The sequence below is a fragment of the Aquarana catesbeiana genome, linkage group LG13 (assembly GCF_042186555.1).
Source record: "Aquarana catesbeiana isolate 2022-GZ linkage group LG13, ASM4218655v1, whole genome shotgun sequence".
In the NCBI taxonomy this organism is placed as follows: Eukaryota; Metazoa; Chordata; class Amphibia; order Anura; family Ranidae; genus Aquarana; species Aquarana catesbeiana.
This window is the reverse complement of record NC_133336.1, coordinates 78,770,105-78,783,723: the sequence shown is the minus strand read 5'-3', so window position 1 is coordinate 78,783,723 and position 13,619 is coordinate 78,770,105. Positions and strand designations below refer to the sequence as shown.

The 13,619-nt window shown below is 40.9% G+C and overlaps 1 protein-coding gene across 2 annotated transcripts in view; it reads right to left on the bottom strand.

Annotated features, from left to right (window-relative positions):
- Positions 1–13,619, bottom strand: part of TTBK2 (tau tubulin kinase 2) — a 255,290-nt gene that overhangs the window by 60,068 nt on the left and 181,603 nt on the right. For both annotated transcript variants that reach the window (XM_073609369.1, XM_073609370.1), the window contains exon 6: positions 7,506–7,610. In XM_073609369.1, coding sequence (XP_073465470.1) covers positions 7,506–7,610 — 105 coding nt within the window. The remainder of the gene's footprint in view (positions 1–7,505; positions 7,611–13,619) is intronic.

The following is a 13,619-nucleotide window of genomic DNA, read 5'->3' as shown; positions in this document are numbered from 1 at the left end:
GCAGAGTCTTGACTTCAACCCGATAGAACACCTTTGAGATGAATTAGAGCGGAGACTATAAATCAGGTCTTCTCATCCACATCAGTGCCTGATCTCACAAATGCGCTTCTGGAAGAATGGTCAAACATTCCCATAACACACTCCTAAAACTTGTGGACAGCCTTCCCAGAAGAGTTGAAGCGGTTAAAGCTGCAAAGGGTGGGCCAAGTAAATATTGAACTCTACAGACTAAGACTGGCATGCCAGTTTGTTTTAAGGCAGATGTCCCAATACTTTTGACAATATAGTACATTTGCAGGGTGTGTTAAGTGCATTACCATTAAAAACTCTATATGATGTGCGTTTTGATGAAAGGGAAGCAGCAAGCAGCCCCAAAAAAGTGCAAAGATGGCCATGACATGTATAGTCATCATCTATGGGGCGCCTTAAGCTGATCATGTAGTGAAAAAAAAAAAAAAAAACACTTTATAACACCTTTATCCACATAGCACTGGCACTGGCATGTAACAGCACTTTAAGACTCAATTAAATGGCATCTTAAAAAACAAAAATGTCTTTGTCCAGTGCAACCTCGCATGCGATGGCTTCTAAACTGCACAAGAAAAAAGATGGCTGGGGAATACCTGTTTTCTTTGGGTGCTAACTTTGCTTTGTTCAAATATACATTAATGAGATTAATGAGCCCAAATAAAGAGATTATACACCAAAAGAACTTAAAGTTGAAGCTTAATCTGCTTATATTTTGCCTTCCCCTCCTTTCCTTCCTCCTCATCAACATGCTAACGAAAAAAATAAAATAAAAATTTCCAATTCATTACATACCTCGTTTTAGACCTAGTGACAGCACTGGATCGTTGTGCTTATCTATGTAATGTAGGCAGATCCAGGCTGGCAAGGGGGGCTATCATGATGCAGTACACTGAAAAGATAACCGTGCGCTCAAATCAAGCTAAAATGTAATGTCCTAACCCAGAGGTGTTCAACTCAAAAATTGCATCGGCATTATGGTTGCCCTCAAAGGGGCGGTTGTACCTGCAAGACTATATAAATGTATCTACGCTTTATCATATTAAATAATTGCCTCTGCATTTGATTATCACTGGCTTTAGTAATAACTACCTCTGAAAGCAGAAGTCTAGGAATAATATTGGAAAGCAAATATTTACTGTATGTGTACAACCATTGAGCAATTTATTAAAAAATGAGTTTTAGTAACAGGGCAAAGCTGGGAAGCAGAACGTACAGAGTCTAGAGGAGGACCATAGGAGGCCTGGAGTCAGCTGCTGGAGTCTGCTGAATGCGGAGACCAGGGAAGGCAGAGTCAATTAAACCATTTTCTTTCCTGCAACCCATTGTTGAAGGAAAAAAAAAAAAAACCACCAACATCTATGGCCGACTTTAGCACTGATTTTTTTTTTTTTTTTTTTTTTTTTTAACAACCCCATGCACCCTCGGCAGTTGCCTGTTCTGCCCAGATTACTGGAAAAACCCAACCAGTTTTTTTATATCCAGCAAACTTTCCTTAACTGATTCACACAAAGGCCTATCTGATTGCACCAAAAAACAATTGCCAGGTTTTACCCAACAGGATAAGGATCTGAATGACCTGAGCGTTTATGTGAGCCATGAACAGAACACATAATGAAAAGTCATCAGAGATGAATTATAATAGGGATTTTCATAAGATCCAACTGTTTCTGATCATTTTTTACCCTTCGCTAGAAATGATGATAGAGGACATATAGTTCATTCTGTATATAACAATTACTTGTTTCTGCCTAATTTATATATCAGTCCCATGATGCCTCACAACCAAACATTAACGTTCTATTTCTGAAACACCTGCATCAGGATTAAAGTAGGAAACCAATTTAAAGCTAAACCTCAGGCATAAAAATAGAAGGCACATAGCAATTTAATGATTGATTGACCAATAATTGAAGGTATTGTTAATGCATCCAGTGTGAGAACCTGAATTTGACCTATTGTCAGCCTCTTCCAATTCTCTGTACAGCAGCACTGGGAGCCAATCAGATATGCCACATACAAATGTATTGACAAGGAGGAGAGATTAGAGTAAGCAAAGACAGTAGGGGTTAATTGATTAGAACTGGAGAGTGCAAAAATCTGGTGCAGCTCTGCATAGAAACCAATCAGCTTCCAGGTTTTATTGCCAAAGCTTAATTGATCAAGCTGAAATTAGAAGCGGATTGGCTACCATGCACAGGCGCACCAGATTCTGAGTGCCCCAGCTTTAGTAAATCTCTCCCAGGGTCTTTAAAGGTTTGATGCTGCTCTTTCACTATCCAATCAGGAGGCTGGAGTGGACATCTGGGCATGCTATGGGACAGGGCTGGCTAAATCTCAGTACTGGTGGGACAGAAGTAAAAATTATTTGTAAGGTAACAAAACTCTTATGTATTGTATTTATTCTGTGTTTGCCTGGAGCAACGTTTTATTGAATTTAATATAGACTAGAGTTGAAGAAAAATAGAGCTCCCCTTCTGTTTACTGAATTCCTTCACAATTTCATTTCCACATAATTGGTGGCCATGCTGCAGAAAGCCAGGTGCCTGAATGCAAATCAAGTTAAGGCTCTGCCAGCAGCTGATGCAAATCTGTTATGCAACAAATCAAATCCTCCTATTTCCCTGCAAACAAGGAAACAATTATGTGACCAGTGTTGCCTGAAATATGTCAGGAGAATCCAAAAAAAAAATTAAAATGTTAGTATTGAAGACAGTCCTGCAGTAACAGGCATCTCATTTGGCTAGCATTGTATAGAGGCTAATTTAGGCATAATTTGCTACCAATTATTCTTAAAGTACCAAAATAAAACAGGGCATCAACATTGATTATTATGACCTTTATATACCAATTCAATGGAGGAAAGTCCAAGAACAAAGCTGTAAGGTCTACGTTGAATGGACAATTATGCATGGCTTTACTGACATGGTGTATTATCAATGAAGTAAATATACAGAAACCCCTTGGATCTGAGCCATAGCCAAATTATCTGACGCTTTGCAGTGTAAGTGCAATGCAATTCAAATAAAAAAAATAAATTATACAACCCCAAAAAAATTGGGACTCTGTGTAAAATCTACAAAAAACAGAATGCAATGATTTGCAAATCTCATAAACCGCATATTTTATTCACAATAGAAAACATATCAAGTGTTTAAACTGAGAAAATGAACCATTTTAAGAAAAAAAAAAGAAAAAAAGGTAATTTTGAAAGTGATGAATTGATAGAAACAAAACAGCTGGCAAAGTAAGCTGTACTTATAAGGAAGAGCTGAAAGAACATTTTTCAACAAAATTAAATTAATTGGCAACAGGTCAGTAACATGACTGGGTATAAAAAAAAGTGCTCATTTACACTTGCTTCAGCTTCAACACACATTAACGGCTAGTTTAAACTTTCTTCAAACATGGCTTTGGACAGGCTTTGTTAAAGCTCTTTGAATGCTAGTCAAAGCTCCTGTCACTAAATAAAATAGTTAGCTTACAGTCCTGTTTACACCTTGCTTTTGCTTTGCTTAAAAAAATTATACCCCATGTCGCTTTAGTGGGGCTTCAAAGCGTCTTCAAAGCCTCCATAGAAGTCTATGGCAAAGCTTGCTTGAAGCCCCAAAGCTCCACCGAAGCCCCATCGAAGCACCAAGCAAAAGCAAGGTGTAAACAGGACTGTAAGATAACCATTTTATTTAGTGACCCAAGAAAAAACAGGGGTTCCCCTAAATTGACTTTTTAGGCACTAAAGATGATCGGACAACTACAAACAGGTCTATAAAAGTATAAATTTTATTGAAAAGACTTTAAAACAAATGAAGCAAGGCATAGATTATTTGTACATCACATGCATAATAATATGAGAAATAAGCTAAAGGTGCTCTTTACACCCAACGCGTTTCGATGTACATGTCAAAATCTTCTTCAAGGGTGTGAAGATTTGAGAGGACCTTTTATATAGCTGGTTAGTAGAGAATTTGGATAATGGTTCGTTGGTTATCATAGGACCTTGCAATTGGAGTGGCATCAAAATACTGGACTAGTAATGGATCAATCAAAACGAGCATATGTATCGAAGTTTCATGTAAAAGGGAATTTCCAATAAAGATGTGAGAAGAGGGGAATCCCTCATGTACTCCAACCGAGGATGGCCAGACCAGGGGAGTATACTGAGGCAAGAATGGAGAGGAGTCCTGTGATAAATGAAGAGCCTCAAAGGAAACATCAACCGCTCAGTCCAAGTTCAGTGCAGTAATGCCAGGTACCATCCAAAAATGCAAGGTAAAGCTCAAATCATACAACGAAGCCACAACTGAACATGATCCAGAAATGTTCCCGGTCTTCTCTGAGCCAAAGTTCAATTAAAATGGCCTGTTGCAAAGTGGAAAACTGTTCTGTGGTCAGACAAATCGAAATTTGACATTCTTTTTTGACAATCATGGGTGCTGCATGTCCTCTGGACTAAAGAGGAGAGGGACCTTCCAACTTATTAGCACTCAGCTGAAAAGCCTGCATCTCTAATGGTATGGGGGTGCATTCATTTGCATGGAATGGGCAGCGTCCAAATCTGGGAAGGCACCATCAATACTGAAAGATAAATCCAGATTTTAGAGCAGCATATGCTCCCATCCAGAAAACATATTTTTCAGATTTGGCCTTGCAATTTTCAGCAATGCTAAACCACATGCTGTATCTATGACAACAGCATGGCTTCATAGTAGAAGAGTCTGGGTGCTTAACTGGCCTGCTTGCAGTCCAGACCTTTCACCAATTGAAAATATTTGGCACATCTTTAAATCAAAATAAGACCCAGGACTGTTGAGCAGCTAGAATCCTATAGCAGGCAAGAATGGGACAACATTCTGCTTCCAAAACGCCATCAACTGGTCTTTCCAGTTGACAGACATTTACATGGTGTTGTTAAAAGAAGAGGGGATGCTACACCATGGTTCCCATGGCCCTGTCCCAACTTTTTTGGAATAGGGGATATAGATAAAATATATATAAAACACACGTAAAACAAAAAGTATTACAGTGGAACTTCACCTAAAAAAAAAAAAAAAAAAAAAAAAGGTGATAAAGTGGGTTCCTAGTTTTGACAGGTACCTGCTCCTAATTTTTTAATTTATTCAATTGTTAATTATTTCTCTATTTTTATTGTATGACAATTCCTAGTATGACACCTTATGCGCCACAAGGGTATCACCAGTTTTTGTCCCCTTTTTTCATAAAGTCTAGGTGGGTTATGGGCAACTGCAGGGCGCCTTTTTGTTAAGGGAGAACAGTGACCTTATTTATATATTTATTTTGTCATACCTTTTTAGTTACGATTTTTGACAGTAAGAGATTTTTTCTGTTTAGTTTGTTTTCCTGCCTATTTTTTGTTAGGCTTAGTATTTTAATATATTTATTCCTTGCTAGGTCCCCCTATTGGGCATTAGGACCCGATCGTTGTATCTCTTGGCCACCTAAATAGTCCGTCAATGGGTTTTGATTTGTGATCTGCCTTTGCATATTGCGCTGGAATCTATTTATATAGATTTTTATTATTATTATTATTCTCTTTTTTTATTTTTTAAATTTCGGAAGCACCTTATTAATTTTTTTTTTTTTTTTTTATGTTAATTAATAATTCTTGATGCTCTCCGCATGTCCTTTTTTTTTTTATCAGCTAGTTAGTATTTGGTTATTTTGGTTTTGTCCTTACTTATGGGCCTTTTAGATGTGTTTGTCCCTAAGTTTTCCCTTGAACAGGATGGCGCTTAGTGGTTCTCCCCTCGGGACCTAAACCGAGGCTTGGTTGTGTATATGCTATTTAAGTGGTGCGTCAGGACGCTGCCTGTATCCCGGGACCACGCCCGCTAGTGACGAAACGACGTAGGGAAGAGGTACGACGCACTGACGTCACCGCTACGCGTCCAGTCCCGGAAGCTACGGGCTGTTTAGAAGCCGGCCGGCTCGTTTTTATGCCTAAATTGTCTACCTTTTTGTAAGTGTTAATTTGTCTTTTTTTAACATACAATAAATGTAAGGATTTTATGCTATGTGAAGCCCTCTTGTTTTATGGGGACCATACCACTTACCTGAACCGATCCATCTGCGGACTGTTTTCTTTGAGGCCGAGGTGACCAGTTTATGCCAGAGAGATCCCGGGCTGGGGTAATAGCCATCTGCCTTGTGTTGTCCCCTATAATCAAGGGACCACCAAATTCTGGTAAGCGGCAGTGGAGGCATCCTCTCACGTGTCACTCTCTCTGGGAAATTCTGCAGTGTATCTCCACTCAAAAACCATCTATTTTTAATGGACTAATTATTATCATGATATGGTCTTTTTACTATCACATATGGACTCTTTATCTAGTCATGTGTTTTGGTATATAATATTATCACTTTATATTTCATTACTAGTTTCATCCGGGGTATTTATTTCACCTGTTTATTACTAATGTAATGTCTATTTTTATATTACAGTATATTTGTTGTATCATGCAGGCTTTTGAATATCACTATTCAGGGTAGTCATATATATATATATATATATATATATATATATATATATATATATATATATATATATATACACACACACATACATATATATATATATATATATATATATATATATATATATATATATATATATATATATATATATATATATATATAGTTCTTTGCACTGATTGGATCTGTCTATTTTTAGACCTAGTTAGTGTGGTTTGTCGTCACACCATTTTGAGAGCACCTATCACATTCTCTCATAATTCACCATTTCTAGCACGACTTCCTATTTTCTATTTACAACAGCACCCATGCATGCACAGTGGGAAACCAGCTGTGAAGCCACAGGAAGTCATCGCCGGATTCTCACAAGCAAGGTGGTGGCACCAGGGACCTGAAGACCCTCAAAGAACTGACCAAGGTGAAGAAAACGCTGGGTCCCTGGGCTGGTAAGTGTGTGTTATTAAAATTCAGCAGCTACAAGATTTTTAGTGGCTGACTTAATTTTTTTTAAGAGATCCTCCAAGACGTGTATGTGGTACCCCCTTTAGCATGGCATTGCCAAACAGGTATATTTTGCACATCATAGTCCTGTGCATTGTATTAATAAAGCAAAAATTCACTGCATCTGAGCACTACAAATCAAAAACACAATTTTTTAAAATTTAAAGCAAACTCATCCATGTCTCCATGTTTTTATTTCCCCCTAGCCCCAGGCAATTCTGGCTGTGGCCATCTTGATTAAGGGCTGACGAATTATACTTCCTGGAATCTATCTGCCCTTAGCATAGGAATGCAGGCAGAAGGGTGTGTTTAGTTGAAAAAACCCTTCCTCCTCTCCCAAAGACTTGAGATGTACGACAACTTGTCTAGGCCTGGAAACCAAAAAGCAACTGAAAAAATGTAGATAAAAAAAAGCTTTAAACAAGTAAGCATGATATTAAAAAATAATCAATGTTGAAAGTGAAGTTCTGCTTTAAAGATATACATACCGGCCGGACATCTCCACAGGAGTTTGTAAATTGCCGCGCCAGCCCAAAATCCAGCATAAAACATTTCCGACAGGTGCTGGGGAAACGACCCATTGCAAAATTTGACTGTAAAAGAACATATGGGAATTAAGTCATACAATATAAGACGAGAACGAAATACCTTCATAAACTCACAACATTACAGGTACACTCTAGTAAAAAATAAAAAAATAAATCTTAAAATACATACAGGGAACAATGCCTACCTGTTTAGGTCTTCAGTTTGTCAGGCCAAAACCAGTCCCCTTATCGGTAATCTGGCTATTTGGGAAACCTTTCTACTCACCTGCTATATAGAGCTATTCCCAATCACATCTATTACAGGCTATCTGCCATCTCTCACATGTATCACAATGACCATCCTTAAAGTTCTTTACTGCCACCAATCACATACAAACCTAACTGTACTACGGGTGACCAACATGGAATGAGCATGCATGAATTAGATGTCTGCAAAAGGCTGGGTGTCCCAAACAGAGGGGGGACCAAGAAAAAGATGGGGCTTACTGAAGAACAATACACATAAGGATTAGTTACTCAGTCAAAAATTTATTGAAGTGGTACAAAAATTAAGACACATTGTTAAAAGAGTTTAAACCGTTTTTGCTAAACTGCCCTAAATACAGATTGACGACTGGTCAGTCAGTACAACCACAGACTGGGGGACAAAAAACAACAATCAACAAGAACTTCAACAAGAACTTCCGTTCGGACGTGTACCACTTCAATACATTTTTGACTGATTAACTAATCCTTATGTGTATTGTTCTTCAGTAAGCCCCATTTTTTTCTTGATCCCCCCTCTGTTTGGGACACCCAGCCTTTTGCAGTATCTTCAGGGGCTGAAGAACATCCACAAATTTATAGGTACATAATTGATACACATAACAATCAAGCCTTTTTTCTAGAAATTTTTATGAATTAGATGTCTTGCACTTTATATGCACATGCCTGATCCTGGTCATTAACTCACCTAAAAGATTAAAAGTACAATGATGACCTCTCCCTAGAGCATGCACCTTCTGAACAAATCAGCAATGGCCACTACTATATTTTGATCATGGCAGATTCCTTTTAAATCTCAAATATGTACCGTATATACTCGAGTATAAGTCGATCCAAGTATAAGTCGAGGCCCTAATTTACCACAAAAAAATGGGAAAAACTTATTGACCCGAGTATAAGACGAGGGTGAGAAATGCAGCAGCTACTGTAAGTGGAAAAAGAGGGTCAACAATGCCCATCTGCAGCTGTATACCTCCCTGTGTCCTGTGCATGTGTCATGTGTCCTGTGCATATGTGTCATGTGTCCTGTGCATATGTGTCATGTGTCCTGTGCATATGTGTGCATGTGTCCTGTGCACGTGTGCATGTGTCCTGTGCACGTGTGCATGTGTCCTGTGCACGTGTGCATGTGTCCTGTGTACGTGTGCATGTGTCCTGTGTACGTGTGCATGTGTCCTGTGTACGTGTGCATGTGTCCTGTGTACGTGTGCATGTGTCCTGTGTACGTGTGCATGTGTCCTGTGTATATGTACCTGTGTCCTGTGTCTGTGTGCATCCTACCTGTGTCCTGCGCATGCCTCCGTGTGTCGCTCTGCACCGATCAGCGTGTTCTATTACTATTCAGCGGCCATTCACTGTTCAAAAGCCGCGCCTCCTCCTCGTCCATGATAGGCAGAAAACTCCATTTCCCAGCAGTCAGCGGTCAGCCTATCACAGACATTCTCTCATCCTCATACCACGGACGAGGATGAGAGAATGTCTGTGATAGGCTGTACACTGACTGCCTATCACAGACGAGGAGGAGGCGCAGCTTTTGAACAGTAATTGGCCGCCGAATAGTAATAGCACACGCTGGCCGCCGTCTGCCTGTATGACACGCTGATCATGTAGGCAGACGGCGTGACTCGAGTATAAGTCGAGGGGGGCACTTTCAGCCCAAAAAAAGGGCTGAAAAATTTGACTTCTACTCGAGTATATACGGTATTTAATATGCCATTTCAGAGAGGATTCTTAATTTACCTACTTTGTTAAATCTAATAAAAATCTTGTTTAAAATACAGTATGTTGCTGCAAATAGTCTATTATGAAAAGAATAAAAATAAACCCAAGAATACGAATGGAATGTATTGCAGCCTAAGAGCCCTTATGGTGACAACATCCCCCCCAATAGTAAATATATACACTAACAAACTGAAGCTGAACACTTTAGAAGCAGTTACAGCAGTTTTTTCCCCTTGTGGGATAAAGGTTTTACATAAATGATTAATAGCTAATCATTGTAAGCACCCCTGTCAGCATTGAATGGATTGTCTTATCCCTCTAACTGCTAATTTGTCTGGATAGCTTGGTCCGTTAAAAGAAGTTAAAAAAATAACAGACTTACTGGCTGGATCACAAGGTGAAAATAAAAGGAAAACAGAGTTAGGTACCTGGTAACTCTTTCTAAGAAGTCTTCCAGGGCAGAATCCGAGAGAGGCTCCCCCTCCCTGAAACAGGAAACGCATATGTCCACCATTATACATTTGTTAACTGCTTAACTGCGTGCCTCAGTTATATTAAAGCACCAAAGGAACTCTTTGTAAACTAAAGCTTCCCCCACTATACCTGGCATTATCGCTTTTGGGTGGGAACTAGCGCTGCCCTGGAAAACTTCTTAGAAAAAGAGTTACCAGGTACCTAACTCTGTTCTCTCAAATAGTCTTCCAGGGCAGAATCCGAGAGGATGTATAACAAGCAATACTTACTATGGTGGGGGTAAAGACTGGAGCACCTTGCGACCAAATGCCTGGTCTTGGCCAGACAGCTGGTCTATAAAGGTAGTGCATTGCAAAGTACTGAAGCTCGACCATGTCGCTGCCCTGCAGATCTGCCCTGAAGTTGCCTCTGCTTTCTCTGGTTGAATATGCTCTAATCCCTGGGGGGGGGAGGAGTTTGTGCCTCAACTCATAGGCCATCTGAATGGCAATTCTTAGCCATCTGCTGATCGTGTTTTTGGATGCCTGTTTTCCTTTATTGGCTCCTGCATAGAGGACGAATAGAGAGGTAGTTCGCCAATCCTTCGTTCTCTTGAGGTATGCTATGAGTTTATTTCTCACATCTAGCTTATTGTAAGTGTCTCTTTTCTTGCTGTCCATAGATTTTGAAGCAATACGAATATTTACATTTTGGGTCCTATGGAATGCTGAAGAGCCTTTTGGTAGAAAAGCAGAGTCTGGTGAGAGGATTATTTTGTCTGTTTGTATCAGGCAGTAAGGTTCCATCATGGAAAGCGCTTGGATTTTGCTCTCTTCTGGCCGATACTAGGGCCACTAGAAGTGTAGTTTTTAGAGTAAGATTTCTGTCTGAGCTGTCTTCCAACAGTTCGAATGGGGGAGAGAGAAACCCTGTGGACATATCCCATGTTGGAGTTTTTTTGCAGGTCTAACTCTGTTTATTGATATTAGGAATCACTTTATCAGCAGATCCTCTGCTAGTCTAGCGTCCATAAAGGAGGAGAGTGCTACCACTTGTACTTTAAGCGTTCTCTGAGAGATGTTCTTGTCTGCCCTTTCCTGTAGGAAATCCAGAATCGTCGGGATTATCCCTCTGCCGGGAATCTGTTTTTATTCCAGGAGACAAACTTTTTCCTTACTTTCTCGTAGATTGACCTAGTCACGGGTTTTCTGCTGTCTAGGATGGTGTTGATCACTCTGACAGCCCTTTGTTTTGTAGTCTTACCCTTGCACTAACCAGCACAAAAGCTTCAGGAGTCTGTGGTTCGGATGATTGACTGGTCCCTGCGATAAGAGATCTGGAAAATCCGGCAGTGTCAGCTGTGGCTGGACACTGAGGTTCTTCAAGTGGCTGAACCATGCTCTTTGGGGCCAGTATGGTGCTATAGAGTATCACCATTGTTTTCTCTGCCTTGATTTTTTTGATCACTCTCGGTATTATGGCAGTTGGAGGGAATGCATAACACAACTGCCAACCCCAGCTTTGGCTAAATGCATCTACTCCGCTGTTGCCATCTGTGAGATCCAGTGAAAAGAACGTTGATAATTTTGTGTTTGCCTTGGAGGCGAACAGATCTACCTCGGGTACTCCCCATGTTTGCGTGATCTGTGAGAAGGTTGCTTGGTTTGGCGACCACTCTGTCCATTTTATAGTCTTACGGCTCAGAAAGTTTGCCAGCGTATTGTTTGTTCCTTTCAGGTGGATGCCTGATATTGATCTTATGTTTGTTTCTGCCCACAACAGAGTTGTTTCCTTTCAGGCTCATCAAGCTTTGGGATTTTGTCCCCCACTGCCTGTTTAAGTATGCCACCGTCGTGGCACTGTCTGATTGAACCCTTACCTCTCTACCCTCTACCACAGCTTTTAGCTCCCCCATGTCCGAGGAGGCTTGAGAGCATTTGGAGTTCCATTTACCCTGTGTGTAGAGCTCCTCCATGTGTGCTCCCCAACCTAGGGTACTGGCATCTGTGGTAATCCTGACAGGGTTGTATTGAGCCCATCTGCGCCCTTCGATGTATCGGAGCGGATTGAGCCACCACTGGAGTGTTTGACTGAGTTCAGAACAGAAATGGACATGTCTAGGAATGGTTGCCATCCCAGTGGGACAGAATATAATTCTGTATAGGTCTCGTGTGAATCTTCGCCCAGGTGATGGCTGGGATTGAAGACATCAGTCCTAGCACTGCCATTCCTTGTCTGATCCTGATAGAGTTGTTCCTCATCAGGGAGGCTATTGCCTGTGTGATCCTTTTGTTTTTTTCCCCGTTAGGAAGATTTTGGTTAGTCTGGAGTCCAGTACATAGCCCAAGTACACTATTCTCTGGCTTGGGGTCAGCTGCGACTTTTCTGTATTTACTATCCACCCCAGGTTTTGTAAATAGGACATACTTGTGCGCAGATTGGTTTCTAGGGTCTCCGCTGAATCTGCAAAGAACAGTAGGTCGTTTAGGTATAGTATTACGCCAATGCCTTGTTGTCTTAAGCCTTTGAGAGCTTCTACCATTATCTTTGAGAAGATCCTGGGTGCAAAAGAGATGCCGAAAGGGAGAGGCGTATATTGCAGGTGTAGGGTGGCTGCCGGTCCCTGAATTGCGAACCTCAGGAATCTTTGATGAGGTTCCTTTATGGGGACATGTAGGTAAGCATCCTGTAGGTCTATTGTGGCCACGAATGTTCCTTGTGGTAGGATATTTCTGACTGAATAGATAGACTCCATCCTGAATTTTTTGTATTTTATTCTCTTGTTGAGTGGCTTGAGGTTCAGTATGAGCCTTAGCTTGCCTGATGGTTTTTTCTTTGCAAAGATATAATAGAATCCCACTTTCTCCTCTTTTTGAGGGACTTGGCGAACCACTTTCTGATTTAGTAGGTTTTCCAGGGACTCTAGAAAGGCCTTTGCCCCCCTATCTTCGTCCCTTGGTAGGATGGTTACTAAGTACTTGGTTGGGGGGGCGGGCAGAAAATTCTATTGTGTAGCCTTCCACTGGTGGGCAAAAGCTGCCAGTCTGCCCCCACCTGAAGACAATCATTGTTTGTTTTTTGTTCTTTGGTTCAGGAGGCTTGAGGATGAATTCTCCCTTGCCTTTTTGTTTTGCTGTCCCTATTTCTTTTTTGCTCTCAGCTTGTTGAATTATTTGAATTGTCGAAAGGGTGCCTTCCCCTGCTTATTTTTGGTTTGGAGGAACCCCTTGTTTTTTGCTGTGGTCCTGTCTAATACTGTTTCTAGGTCAGGCCCGAATAGGAGATCACCTGTGAATGGGATTCTGCATAGTCTGTTCTTGGAAGCGATATCACCTTCCCAAGACTTCAGCCACAGGGCTCTTCGGGCCGAGTTCGCTAGAGCTGTGGCCCTTGAAGAGATTTTCACGGTTTCAGCCGAGGCATCCGCTAGAAAAGCTGCCGCTCTGGTCAGTATGGGGATAGTTCTTACTAGTTATTCTCTTGGTGTGTCATCTTCTAGTAATTCTTGTAGTCAACCAAACTAGTAAGGTGCGGGCTGTGCAGGTGGAAGCTATCGCAGGTTGCGGCAGCCTCCGTTCGCGGTAGTGCGGCGGGCAGACAAGCAGGATTGAGTGC